This window comes from Erpetoichthys calabaricus, chromosome 3 (genome assembly GCF_900747795.2).
Source record: "Erpetoichthys calabaricus chromosome 3, fErpCal1.3, whole genome shotgun sequence".
NCBI lineage: Eukaryota > Metazoa > Chordata > Cladistia > Polypteriformes > Polypteridae > Erpetoichthys > Erpetoichthys calabaricus.
Window position 1 is genome coordinate 173,662,234 of NC_041396.2, and position 14,455 is coordinate 173,676,688.

At 36.5% G+C, this 14,455-nt stretch overlaps 1 protein-coding gene across 1 annotated transcript in view; it reads right to left on the reverse strand.

The window, feature by feature from the left end:
• Positions 1 to 14,455, reverse strand: part of rngtt (RNA guanylyltransferase and 5'-phosphatase) — a 947,965-nt gene that overhangs the window by 605,863 nt on the left and 327,647 nt on the right. Inside the window, 2 exon segments of the mRNA XM_028797536.2 lie at positions 10,629 to 10,778; positions 10,780 to 10,794. Coding sequence (XP_028653369.1) covers positions 10,629 to 10,778; positions 10,780 to 10,794 — 165 coding nt within the window.

Sequence of the window (14,455 nt, forward strand, 5' to 3'; positions counted from 1 at the left end):
TTACCGCAAGGGGATAGAGTAAAATTGCATTTATTAAAACAAAACCAGAACAGTGTGCACAGTGCAGTGCTTCAAACATTAATAAATAATCCCATTAAAAACAACATTGAAGTGGAGGTTAAGATGTCAATGAGGTTTTTAATTTTAATTGAGGTTAAAATACTGACAGGAGTGTTTAAAATCTTCCATTCCCCAGTGCTTCCCTCTTCCAACCTACACCTCTCCGGCTTATCCTTCCTAGGCCTTGCAGCATGGAGAAACGTACACCAACAGACGCAGACATTCCTTATAACTGGACCGTGTCCCTGCCGTCCAATCCACAGCGTTCCGCAGGGAGTTGCTGGACCCTGCTCCTGCCTTTCCGTCTGTCCATTAACCTGTATTCTATGCGTCTCTTTTCCGTTCCTTTTTTCTTCTCCTGATCTCCTATGCCGGCCCGTACTTATATAGTGGGCACAGTGTCTCAATCACACAGGGCAGGAAGCCAATGAAGCAATTGAGAATGATCGCACCCTCACATGCAAGTGCGTCTCGCCCCAATTACCTCATCAAATCCCTGTGGCTGCAAGAGCGCTCCTGTGGCTGACACAGCCAAATGGAATTATTTGAAAAACTAGCCATTCTTTCAAAGCCACAGACCCACTATATCACACTCCCCCCCCTTGAAGCTACCAGTTGCATGGGAATGCTCCATGACTCAACCAACCCATTGCAATTGGCAGCCCAGGTCCACGGCCTGGCCCCGACACTGCACTAAAACCACAATAAAAGCAGTAAAACAATCTCACACTAAAACCAACCCAAACCCCCCTTGTAAAAATAAGACATGAAAAGAATAAGAACCTTAAAAAGACAATTAAAATCATCAATAAATGTCCATTAAAAAGTTCAGTCATTTAAAATGTACTCCTCTGCCTTGGGTCCATTTAAAAGTAAGACACCATCGATAATGTAACCCAGATGAACCAGTAGATGGGGACAGATCACACTTATAGCAAGGGGATGGTGTAAAAGTGCAAAAGTGCTTTTATTAAAACAAACCAAAACCAAAACAGTGTCCATTGTACAGTGCTTCAAAAGTTAATAAATAATCCATTTAAAAACAACAGTGAAGTGGAGGTTAAAATGTCAATAAATAATTCCTTTAACAATGAGGTTAAAATACTGACAGGAGTTGTGACTATAATAACATCCCATGCTAATCATGTCACTATTCTAATATTGAGTCCTCTCACAAGTCACTACTATTTAAAATAATCTCCTTTCTTACTGTAATGTGTGATGTCCTTCTCTCCCTCATCATCATTTCATTAACACTTTTATTCTTGCAAAATGTTCGCAAGCACGATTTGCTAGTACCAGTATAAATGCTATGATATTTTTCATTTACTCACTTTCAAAAGACAAACTATGTCTGGAAATAGATTGGATTATGCTTGTTATTCAATACACTGATGAGCATCTGAAACATAAAATGGTGAACTATATATCTAAAACAGGTTAATAATACTCCATTCACTGTACAGTGTACCAGTGCTATTGCTTGCCTACAAAAAAAAATTCTTAGACCGTGATGGATATGCTATTAAATGTACAGTATAAAGACAGACAGACAAGCAGGAAACAAGTATAATGAAATACTGGTAAATGGTAAGAAATTTAAAAAGGTTAGGGTTTTTTTAAGTTGCAAGAATTGTCTTTTAGATTGTCATAACAAAGTCAAAGATTTTAATAAATATGCATCATTTCATGAACCTAAATATCTCACTCACCAAATATAGTCATCAATATCATTATCTGGTCAAAAGAAATACTTTCTTCAAACAATACTAGTTAAATACTAGCTAAATAGTTTTTCCAATAATATGGAATGCTGCTCATTTGCTTTTGCATATGTGAAAAGCTGCATAGCAATTTTATTTTTTAATTAAAACAGAACTGACATTTAAAAGCATTGGCACAATGTTAAAGAGATGCTGTCATAATATTTGGGTTAAATACTTCATGTGATGCTCGTTCACAGCAATGGTATAATAAAACTCACACTTTTAAATAGTACCGCTGTGCTGTTCCTGCATAAAATCAACCAAGTCTGATGTATTTAGAGACTAATACAGGATAAGAAGTATTTGGTACTATACCTCAAATATATATAACAAAACAAAAATCAGCTGCTCACACTCATAATTCTAACCATTTAAATAATATTTCAATATAGTTGTTCAGATTAGATTTTATGTTCTCTTAAAAACTGGCTATTTTAATAAAGATGAAAGATCATCTGATGATAAATTAGGAAACAGCTATCACGTTACATTATCTATCAAGTAAGAAAATGAAAAAAAAGGCAGTTTCTTGTAAAACATAATATGAAAAACTCAGGAGCAAAACATTTTTTTAAGAGTATCAGTGATTCTACAGAAGGGACCCTCAAGAATGGTCTGGAAAGAAACAGTTGCTTAAGCTTTTTGCTCCAACCCTGATTTCTCAATAAAAACCAATTATTTTGTACAACTGTTTGCAGAAATTAGTTCAAATGGTTCAGTCTTTACTTAGATATGCAAAATAGAATGCGCTGTACATTTTTTGACATTTGGTAATGTCAAAAATCCGCCACTGAAAGCATTAGCGAATTTGTGAATTCCTCTGTCTTAAAACAGAGAAACATTCTGTGTAATTTTAATCATGGATTAGTTTACTGTTTCAGATTTATCTTGAGAGAGGTTGCACCATCTTGTATGTTATGTATAATTTCCTCTTTTACTCATCTGAGCGCTGCTCAGATTCCCAGTACATGTTAGTGATAACTCCAAGAGAGGCACACAAGCCACATATACCCCAGCTCACGCACCCTGCCATTTGAGGTAAGTTACAGTAAATGTAAACATAAAAAAAATAAAAGTCTCTTACCTGTAAGTGAATGGAAGAAAAAAAAAATTATTTATCAGTTGCTCTATTATTAGAGAGAACAAATAAGCCCACAGTATTTACATTACACTAAAAAAAACAATCTCACCCCAGCTCACACCCCTTGCCACTTGAGGTAAGTTAAATGTAAACACAAAAAAATAAAAGCCTCTTACCTGTAAGTGAATGGAAGAGAAAATTTATTATTTATCAGTTGCTTTATAAGTAAAGAGAACAAATATTTCTTCCATATTTACATTACATGGCGCACAAGGTTTTCTCAGCTCAAGTCTGTTTACCTGCATGTCAGTTGCTTAGAGTTGTATAGACTAGAGTAAATAGTATCTTTATTTGGAACACATGCATTTCATCTGTGTTCCGTGTCTACAACAATCTACACATCGTTAAAACAGAAACGTTTTTCATGTTTTAGTAATAATTGACAAAATGTAGACATGAAGTGTATAATGTGTGAAGCCTGAAGTCCAAATATCAAATAAACACTTTCATAAAAGGTACAAGTATAACAAAACAAGTGCGCTTTTATTCAAGAACATAACTGCAGAAAAAGAACCCGTGATAGGGTGCGACATTGATGCATCTTTAACACGACTGCTTTGGCGGCGTAATGGTAAGAGCTGCTGACTGGTGATCACAAGTTCGATCCCACATGACTCCATTTTGAGAAGTGAACTGCTCTTCTTCTTACTATTTTAGAATAGAAACATACATTTGATCTGAGTGTGTAACAGCCAGTGTAAATGTATGGTACAGTAATCCCTCGCTATATCGCGCTTCGCCTTTCGCGGCTTCACTCCATCGCGGATTTTATATGTAAGCATATTTAAATATATATCGCGGATTTTTTGCTGGTTCGCGGATTTCTGCGGACAATGGATCTTTTAATTTCTTGTACATGCTTCCTCAGTTGGTTTGCCCAGTTGATTTCATACAAGGGATGCTATTGGCAGATGGCTGAGAAGCTACCCAACTTACTTTTCTCCCTCTCTTGCGCTGAGTTTCTCTGATCCTGACGTAGGGGGATTGAGCAGGGGGGCTGTTTGCAAACCTAGACGATACGGACGCTCGTCTAAAAATGCTGAAAGATTATCTTCACGTTGCTACCTTCTGTGCAAGCTGCTTCCTGAAGCGACATGCTGCACGGTGCTTCGCATACTTAAAAGCTCAAAGGGCACGTATTGATTTTTCACTGTTTGTTTTTATCTGTCTCTCTCTCTCTCTCTCTCTCTCTCTGCTCCTGACAGAGGGGGTATGAGCTGCCGCCTTCAACAGCTTTGTGCCGCGGTGCTTCGCATACTTAAAAGCCAAACAGCCCTATTGATTTGTTAGCTTTTGTCTCTCTCTCTCTGACATGCTCTGCTCCTGACTTGCACTCCTTTGAAGAGGAAGATATGTTTGCATTCTTTTAATTGTGAGACGGAACTGTCATCTCTGTCTTGTCATGGAGCACAGTTTAAACTTTTGAAAAAGAGACAAATGTTTGTTTGCAGTGTTTGAATAACGTTCCTGTCTCTCTACAACCTCCTGTGTTTCTGCGCAAATCTGTGACCCAAGAATGACAATATAAAAATAACCATATAAACATATGGTTTCTACTTCGCGGATTTTCTTATTTCGCGGGTGGCTCTGGAACGCAACCCCTGCGATGGAGGAGGGATTACTGTACTTGTAAAGGTTAGCATTGTTTTTTTTTTTTTATTCAGTTTTATTCTCCCAGTTACATTCACATTCCCCTCATGTGACACTGCTGTTTTCACATAAAGACGCACTATAGCAGAGGTGAACTCAGATGATGACGAGGGTTCTACATCGGAGAAAGAATGTATGTCGCATGTTTGCCGTCGCTGTACTTTGTTTATGTACACGGGAAGCTCTGCAGTCTATTTGTGACTTTACACTGTAGAAAGTAAGTAAATAAATCAAGGTAAATAAGTAAATAACATTTGATCTGGCTTTTATATACAAAGTACAGCGACAGTAGCTTCCACCTACAGCTATAGACTCTTCAGTACGCGAGTGACTCTCCACGCTAGTGTTTAGATCTGGACAGTGTATGTGCCCAAAAAAGAAGTCTGACTGCATTCTCGTACCATTGCTTGCATACTGAAGTGTCAGCTTACACTTTTCATGGCATTACACATGTACTTTGTCAGCATGCCCGTGTCAATCAACCACAGTAAGCTCTGCGGTTTACATTGTAGGAAGTAAGTAAATATATCGAGTAAACATTTGATCTGGCTTTTATATACAAAGTACAGTGACGGCAAACGTGCGACGTGCATTCTTCCTCCGATGTAGAACCCTCGTCATCATATGAGCTCACCTCTGCTATAGCACATCTTTATGTGAAAACAGCAGTGTCAGCGGCTGTTGTATGTAAAGTGCTTTATAAATAAACTTGACTTGACTTGAATTTGATTACCAGTCAGCAGCTCTTACCGTTACGCCACCAAAGCAGTCGTGTTAAAGACGCGTCAATGTCGCACCCTAACACGGGTTCTTTTTGTGCAGTTATATTCCTGAATAAAAGCGCACTTGTTTTGTTATACTTGTACCTTTTGTGAAAGTGTTTACTTGATATTTGGACTTCAGGCTTCACACATTATATGCTTCATGTCTACATTTTGTCAATTATTACTAAAACATGAAAAACATTTCAATATGTTTACATAAGAACGTTGTAGACACGGAACACACATGAAATGCATGTGTTCCAAATAACAATATCTATATATATAATTCACAAAGTCGCCGCCAAAGGGGAAGACACCCATGAAAGCACGCACACCAAAACAAGACAACCATGAAAGCACGCAGGAAGAGGCGTGGATTCACTAAGACGCCGACAAGTAGGAAAGAGCCTCGCCCACCAACTCTATGACCATTGGATACGACGACAACTCACAGAGCCACGCCCACTAACTGGGACGTGACGCCTCCGAAAAAACAGCGTCCTTTATGTTCATCTGTTGTACGCTACACATGGACCTCTGATCCACCTTGAGTTGGGGGCAGCAAGTCTTTGATAGGCTGCAACAAAATTATGAAAGTACGGGCGCATTTTTTCACACAAGCTGTGTGTGTGTGGGTGGGTGTTAGTTAATTTGTTACTCGAAGGATTTCAAGATTTAATATGCACAGGCGGTAACACTGCACATGCAGCCCAAACGAACCAAAAATCTTCCACAGTCTCCTTACTGTAAAGCAGCAACACTACCACTGCGCTACAAGACAGAGAATGCAGTTAAAGAATGCACCAGTCTCGATTTTACTTTCACTTCTGTTTGGACAACTGTGTCGTTCAGAAAGTGTTCACCCATCAATACATAATTATGCGACATATGATACGCCGTGAGTTGGCAAGAGCCACAAGTGTTCAGCGGTGTTTCCCAAACTCGGTCCTGCTGAACCCCTGTGGCTGAAGTGTTTTGTTCCAACCAGATTCCTAATCATTAATGCCGGTGAAACTCATCAGGGATAAGTCGGTTTTTCAAACGCAGTCGTGTAGCAGATTAGCTGGATGTAATAATCCGAGATGAATGTGCACCTCCGCGCTGAGTGAAAACACAATGTATATTGCTGCAACAAAATGATGAAAGAACGGGCGCATTTTTTTTCACACAAGCTGAGTGGGTGGGTGTGTGTTAGTTAATTAGTTACTCAAAAGAATTCAAGATTTAATATGCACAAGCGGTAACACTGCAAAAACAGCCCAAACCAGGAAAGACAGCTGGCAAAAAGTCACCAACAAACTAAACGCGGTGTACATTGTACTTACTGAAAGCAGCGTTACGGATTTTACAAATGTTCATTTTTTTCCCTCTGCTTAAAAAACATTGAAAAAGCGGCGTATACTACGCCTCGGGTTGGTTTGCAGCGTGTAAAACAGTTTGTTTGTCGCGGATAATTTGCTATCCACACAAGGAGGAACCAGGAAGCGAACCCACAATCTTCCACCGTCTCCTTACTGCAAAGCAGCCGTACTATGTAGCTGCGAAAAAATAAAAGCAATACGAGTTTTAACAGACGTCACTGAAGTGTATCATAAGTTTCTGTAACGTTAATAAAAATGGCCAGGAAGTGTCACTACAGAGGTGAGTGTTAAATGCTTCGAAGCTTCGATACGATTTCCGACACAATTGCTTCAAACGTGTTGATGCTTCGTGAGCTTCGGCGTCCTTCCCCTCTCCTCCGGATTTTTCAAATGTTAATTTTTTTCCCTGTGCTTAAAAATCATTAAAAACCCAGCCTGATTATGCGGCGTATGGTACGCCGCGGGTTGGCTAGTAGTATTTATAAAAGGTGTCATTTTTGCTTGACTTCTCACTCTATACAACTTTAAGCAATTGACACACAGGTAAAGAGACTTGAGCTGAGAAAACTTTGTGTGGTGGTGGTGGGGGGGGGGGGGGGGGGGTTGTGTGATAGCAAGCTGCTTGCTGCTTATCGACACATTTAAAAGACAAAAGACGCTGACGGAGAGGTGTGAAGGGATTTAAGGTGGGACGTATTTACGAGTTTTCTCATAGGCTTTGGTAATTCTAGTGTTAATAAAAACATAGGAAGGATTTAGAAAGGCAACTGCAATTTATTATGCAGGCAGAAGATTGGAACTGTAGAGTATTCTAAAAGCACCATACTGTGGTAAAAGGATAAGATGGAGAAGAAAGAGGCTGATTGTGCCACAAATAGCAAAGACAGAGAAGAACTACAGTTCCCATCAAACTTAAATAATTGCTTTGCATTAGAGCATATGACTAAAACATACTGCAGTTGAATTTACAGGTTAACAAGTGTCTGAAGAGCTGTGTTTGCAGGTTCTTAGCCATTTGGATAATTTTTAAGGAATTTTTAGGTTTTTACCTAATATTTATAGGTAGAAAGAAAAAGAGTGCAGTTCCTTTTCTCCTTTCATTGTGTAATATGTTTTTTGTGCTAGTATTCATGGTGTACAGTATTCCAACAGAAATGAGACACCTGTAAAAATTTTACAACTGTTATAAATTGTCATATATCATTTTTTACCACAGTTTAACACATCAAGAAGCCCCGCCTTAGTTACTCATCACAAAAGAGACAGCACATTGCTGACAGCAGTGTGCTTTACGTTACCTTTTGACACAGCCAGCACTTCTCATAAGGCAAAACCACAATACTAAAACCCAAAAAACAGTTTCTAAATCACATCTTCGGACTTTGAAGAGAACTCCCATTCCAACCCCTAAGTATCCCAGGCCACTCTCACCTCTTCAAAATTAGTTTTAAATTTGATTGTGCATTCAGACTTTGAAGAGGGCAATTCTCACATCCCAACCATCGTTGAAGAATCACAATAAGAAGCTGGTAAAACAAACTAGTTATTTTCATACACTTTAAAGACTGATGATGATAGGGGCACCCCTGGACTAACTACTAAGCAAAAATAAGCACTTGCTTAGGAAACAGAGCACCACAGAGCACAGTTTTTAAAAAAGCAGAAGCAAACCAAAAGTATAAATACTAGTTATAACTAGGCAAATTAAGCATTACATTTAAATGTTTTGATCCATGTATGCTGAAAATGCTGTATATCTTTAAAGCTAGAAATTATTGGAATCAAAGGCATTTTGTTTCATACAAATAATGATGTTTCTTCTTAAATTATCTTTCAAAAAAAATTATCCACCAACATCGATTTTTGTAGAAAAGAGGATTCTGAAAATCATTCATGTAACAAGTGCAAAAGCTTTCTTAGTAGGCTGTATTGTAGGGCTTGGTTTAACAACTTCTGTTGAAGCAGTATTCAATCAATGGAGATAGACATTGTCTGTGATTTGTCTTCCTTGTTCATATAGATTTTTTGAAAGGCAATATTATATATTATACTTGGGGATGCTTGATTTTGTTCAGTGGATAACCAAAGCAAGTGAGAAGAATATTTTATATTTTTTGAATATTTTCTATAGTCTATTTTACTGTATAGTCTACAGCAGTGTTTCCCAAACTCGGTCCTGGTGAACCCCTGTGGCTGCAGGTTTTTGTTCCAACCAGCTTCTGTTTTTAATTGAACTCCTGGGCTAATTAGTGAACTGATATTTCCCAAGTTCTGTGTTTAGGGAACAATATAGAAATTAGAAAACTAAGTTTGCTAAAAAAAAAAATAAAAAAAATAAAAAATTAAAATGTACCAAGCAGTTATATAGGAATAATGCATTTTTTTTTCTTTTTAACAGTATTGTCATCTTGATTTTCATTCTACTTTTCTAGGTCTTCTAATTGTTTAATTAATCCATTATTTACTCATTAGTGGGTCGGTTGCTAAAGTACTTGCAGCCTTTCATTATTTAGTGTTGTTTGCCTGCGTGTCTGCTCTGCTCGTTTTAAATTGTCATTATTAAGATACAACAAAGGGGGAAAAACTGCACAGAGAAACGGCAAAGTATAAAGAAATCAACAAAAGAGAGTTAAGCATTTAAATCTATAGCAAAAGCAGAAATATCTCTAAATGTCTTATAAATGTAAAAATCATGCTGCTATGCTTTCTGAATGTCGAATAAAAGAAAAAAAAAATACCAGCTAATTAAATGAGATCAGTGCTATCAGGTGTTGTCACTGATTAGGAATCCGGTTGGAACAAAACCTGCAGCCACAGGGGTTCACCAGGACGAGTTTGGGAAACACTGGTCTACAGTATACAGTACAAATTTTCAAAGATTCTATGCCTTGTTTGTTTATTTGTTGTTCAGTTCTTCCTTATTTTATTTTGCACAATAAAGGTATTTGAATATAAATTAATTGGATCATCTGAATCACTCTGAAACCATCTTTTTTAAAATAATTAAAATCCCATGCCTGTTCTGGAAGGAATTTAATTTACCCTGACATTCTGACCCTTTCATTCAGTTTTATGTGTTCACAAATTATGTTTACAATAGTAAATCAAAAAGTAAAGGGAAACAGCAATGGATAGAAGCAGACGCAATACAACACATTCACAATGGCTTTATGGGTAGTTCAACATGCACAGCACAGGGATCTGGTGTTAGTCTAAGTTTGAAGCCAAGGTCAAATAAACCATGCTGCTGCAGGATTGTACCATTGTTGAACAAATCACTGTAGAGAGATTTCTTTGGGGAGAGGGAGTGAAACTTGACTGAAATTCAACAAAGGATGTTGGATTGAGCAGCTCAGTAAGCTGTCTGGGTACCCATCTTGTGCAAACATTATGGTACCCCCAAGTCATCATATAACAGCAGTGGAAAACAATCTGTCAGTCTTCTCTAATGAAGCGCATTCAATATGGGCTTTTGTGTGTGATGCTGATGGTCAACCAGATCGAGCTTCATCAGTTATACTTTTCATTGAGTCATACTTAGGTGAATTTCAGTCAGCGTTTCACTTTGTCTGTCCAAAGAAATCTCACTACGGTGCAACCGTTCAACAATGGTGCAATTCTGCAGTGGAGCATACATGTTCATTTGACCTTCGGTGCATTTATGTATTAAAGTTCAGTCTCTTATGAAATCAAAATTTATCATTAAATATAATTTAAACAATATCCATAAAAATTTCACGTTTAACCGGAATTAGTTTTCAAAACAGTAAGACAAACTGCAACTCCAAGTCTTGAAAAGTTAAAAATGTTTTATGCTTACAAAATAGGGCTGCATTCCTAGTTCATTATAAACACCTCATAAAAAATGTATATATTTCAGAATTACCTTCCTTGAAGCATGGATGTCAAAAAATGGTTTATTTCTGACACTAAATGGTTCTTTCATTTTGTCAATCTGGCCCATCTTCATTTTTTCTTGCCTTGGAGAAATGATTTCCTTTTCTATACAAATCAGCCGTGTATTAAAATCACATTGGACCAACAGGCTGCCTCTGAAAGGAAAACAAAAGAATGTATAAAACTATAAGCAAGTTAAGCAAAATACATATAACAAAGGTTGATCCTAAAAAAAAAGAAATCGTTCACCTACAGTCAATTCCCCCTAGCTAGGGTAAGGAAACTCTAGCCCAATACTGGAAATACATCCAGAAGTTCAGTTGCTTTATGGTATTTTTCCAGGAAGGCGGAAGCTGGAATCTACCCCTATAGCAAAATGTATTAGGAGGAAACAAGCCTCAGTATGATACCAGGCAATCAGTCATACTAGGGGTGCACAATTACCACAAAATTCATAATTGATAATTATCGCCCATTTTATGTTGTAATTGCAAATATTCATTTTTTATTAATAACACTATAAATGAAATACACAATTTTACAGTACAGTTAGAACATCTATTTAGAGTTAACTGGAAAATTAAAAATTGCATCTTAAAAACCAATATTGTTTCTCATTCATTGTTTTTCAATAAAGGATGCATGATACTTATTAAATAATATTTGTATCACTGTTTTTTAATACAGAAAACTACTGCTAATCAAATACTGTAATTATTAAATAAAATTCAAGTATAACATAAACCTTTTTTTTCCAAAACAATGTCACTTCTGAAAAGCTACACTACCGTTCATCAATAATGTAAAATGCGGGGAAAAAATTAAAAAACGGGAATTAAGTTGCAAGTATGCTGTATTAAGTAACAATAGTTGCATATATATGTAAAATTAAAACAGTAAAATCGTCAATGACAGTAATGTATCATTAGATTAAAAAGTTAATGTAAACACAACCTGATAGTTAAAAGCATTAAATGTAACAATATTAATATGCAGAAAGCTCAGTAGTATTTAGATGGTGTGATATACTGTTACAAGCTGCTGCCTTGGTGTTATTTATATAATGTGATAGAATACACATACACCATCATCAAATCTAAAAAGGACAATCCCAGTCTAAATATTGTTCAAGTTCCCTGCAGGCTTATACACAGTATTTGCACAATATCAGATCATTATCTGTAACCTACGTGAGATATGGAAATATTGCAAAAGCATAACAACTATAAATATAGTGTTAACTTTTGGCATGAATACCATAGGATACTAACATATCGTCAAGTGTAGACTATCGCCAAAGCCATGGAGTCTGGTGCAGTCATTGATAGCAACGTGTTCCGACATTCACCCCATTATCTGTAATCAGGGCTGTCGGTGTGACTTTTCTGAGCAAAAAGGCACTAGCTTGATCTTTTCAAACTTCATGTCTGATAAAAACGAGGGTACTACAATTTTTGGCTAATATGTAGTACACATTTTTCCTCAACAAAATGAGGGTAAACACTGCAAACTTTTAATCAAAAATGCTTATTTCTATTTTTCCATGTGGATTTCTTAATCAGTGGTACCCTACAAAATCACTTTAAGTGTCCTCTTTTCGACATGTTATATCCCATATACAGTATGCTAATAGCTACAATTCTTTAAGCAAAATTAAGGTAGCTAATGTAGGTTATGGAACTCTTGTAGTAAGACAAAACTTTCCAAGTTAAATGTCAAAATGTGAGTTTTCACCTCATTTGTTGTAAGTAAAAAACATTTGCACAACTGCCACAGTGTAAAACAGGGGCAATTTTTCACTGTTTGTTTAAATTTTTAGCAGTAATTGTATAACACTTATGTTAGCCCCATTTATAAACAAGAAAGCAAAAGAAAATTTGTTTTATTTCAGCCTTCCAAAATGAGTCAGAGTTGTTCAGTTTTTGAAATTAAAACTTATTCAGCTTACTCCAATACAAGCTCTAAATTTAACATAAATTTAAACATTTATATAAGTCACCTTACTTTCAATGTGCGTCATGGAGGGGGGTGATCATTTGCCAAAATATTAGCATATATTTTACAAATGTTTAAGGATTTAAATGATAAAAACCACTACAGCTTTTGATCTTTTTCATATGTATGTTAGTTTGCTATTTTATAATTGTGTTCTCTGGTTAAGTGCTTTATAAAATAAAGTTGGACTGGTTGAGTGGTAAAAGATAGTTCCAAGGGGGACACCAACATCCTGTGGTTTCAATCAAGAACTTCCTACGGTCACTATTCAATGAGTGGAGGTGGTCCATTCCTACAAGTAGGTTGGGGGTCCACATTAATGACAGGTTGGATAGGTCTCAGAACACAGAGGAATTATGTAAGAAGAGGCATAGCAGGCTCTTTTTCCTTAGGAGACTGCGTTCCTTAATGTTGGAAGTAAAATCATTCACATCTTCTATAACTCTATGATGGTCAGTGTGATATTCTACACTATGGTGTGCTGAGAGGTTAACATTACTTCAAGAAAGGTCTGCTGAATCATTAACCTAATTAAAAAGAAGCACGCTCAATTACAGGATACATCTAGACTTCCCTGGAGGTGGTAGCAGAGGAGAGAATTAAAACAAAACTGAGTGAAAATATAAAACAATGCTGCATATCCTCTGTCTGATACACTAACACTGTCTACTTTTAGCCAACGAATTAGTGTCAAGAAACACTACTGAGGCTTTATTATACCGACAGCAATACATCTGCGTAATGCTTCACTATGACTATGACAGCCAAGTTAGAATTTTTTTTCTTTTAATTTTCTTTCTTTACAGTCATCCAGTGTGTGTTCAGGCCCAAAGTGTGTGTGTATATTTATCTAGCTGTTTATGTATTTATTTTAAGAGATTCTGTAAAAAGCCATTGTCAGCTTTGGTACAAATAAAGTACCTCACTGAAACTCTAGACTGGATAGGTCAGTTTCTGAAAACAGATTTCTGATGACCAATGGATTACCACAATTTGAGTTACTTAAAAGACATTCTAGAGTTGAAGGCACCAAGATTAAATATAGTCCCTTTAATGATATAAGAGACTAATCACTGACATCTGGTACAATCACTGTTTTTAAAATGTGACCAAACTTATTAGATACTTTTTGCTGAACTTGAAGCTAATGAAGGTCTTCTGCTTCTAAAAATGAAACACATCTTGGTAAAACAGTAAATAATGGCAAAACATTACATTGAGACACTTAAGTACATTATGTATACTCCGCCCCTACTTTTTAAATGTTCTGCATATCTGATGGTCAAAATGCTGCACATTTACTTTTTTCTCATAATGTCTTTATTTCGCTTAAATATTTGTTTATTTGTTTATCTGGCATAAATATGTTTGGGTTTACTTTGCCTCTTTTTTGGCACAAACAAAAAAAACCCTATTGATTTGCTAAAATAAATATTAAACATGCCCTTTATTTATATTTAATATTGCAAAGGTGAGAAAGTACAATTATTTCATTTACTGGCACTTTAATTAAAGTGCTCAAGGCTTTTTACTAATAATCTGAAATCTAACTTGTTGATACTGTACATGACGAAGTCATATTAGACTAACACTTGAATTACCAAAGCCTACATAATCCCAGACCAACCTTGAAATCTGTTTGCACCTCTCCATTAGTGTCTTTTGTGCTGTAAATGTGTCGATAAGCACAAGCAGCCTGCTAGTTCATCACCCCACCGCCGCAGAAAGGTCAAAAAGCTCTCTCAGCTCAATCCTTGTTTATCTGGGAGTGAGTCACCTAGAGCTGTATAGGGAAAATAATATATTGTTACTTGGAACACT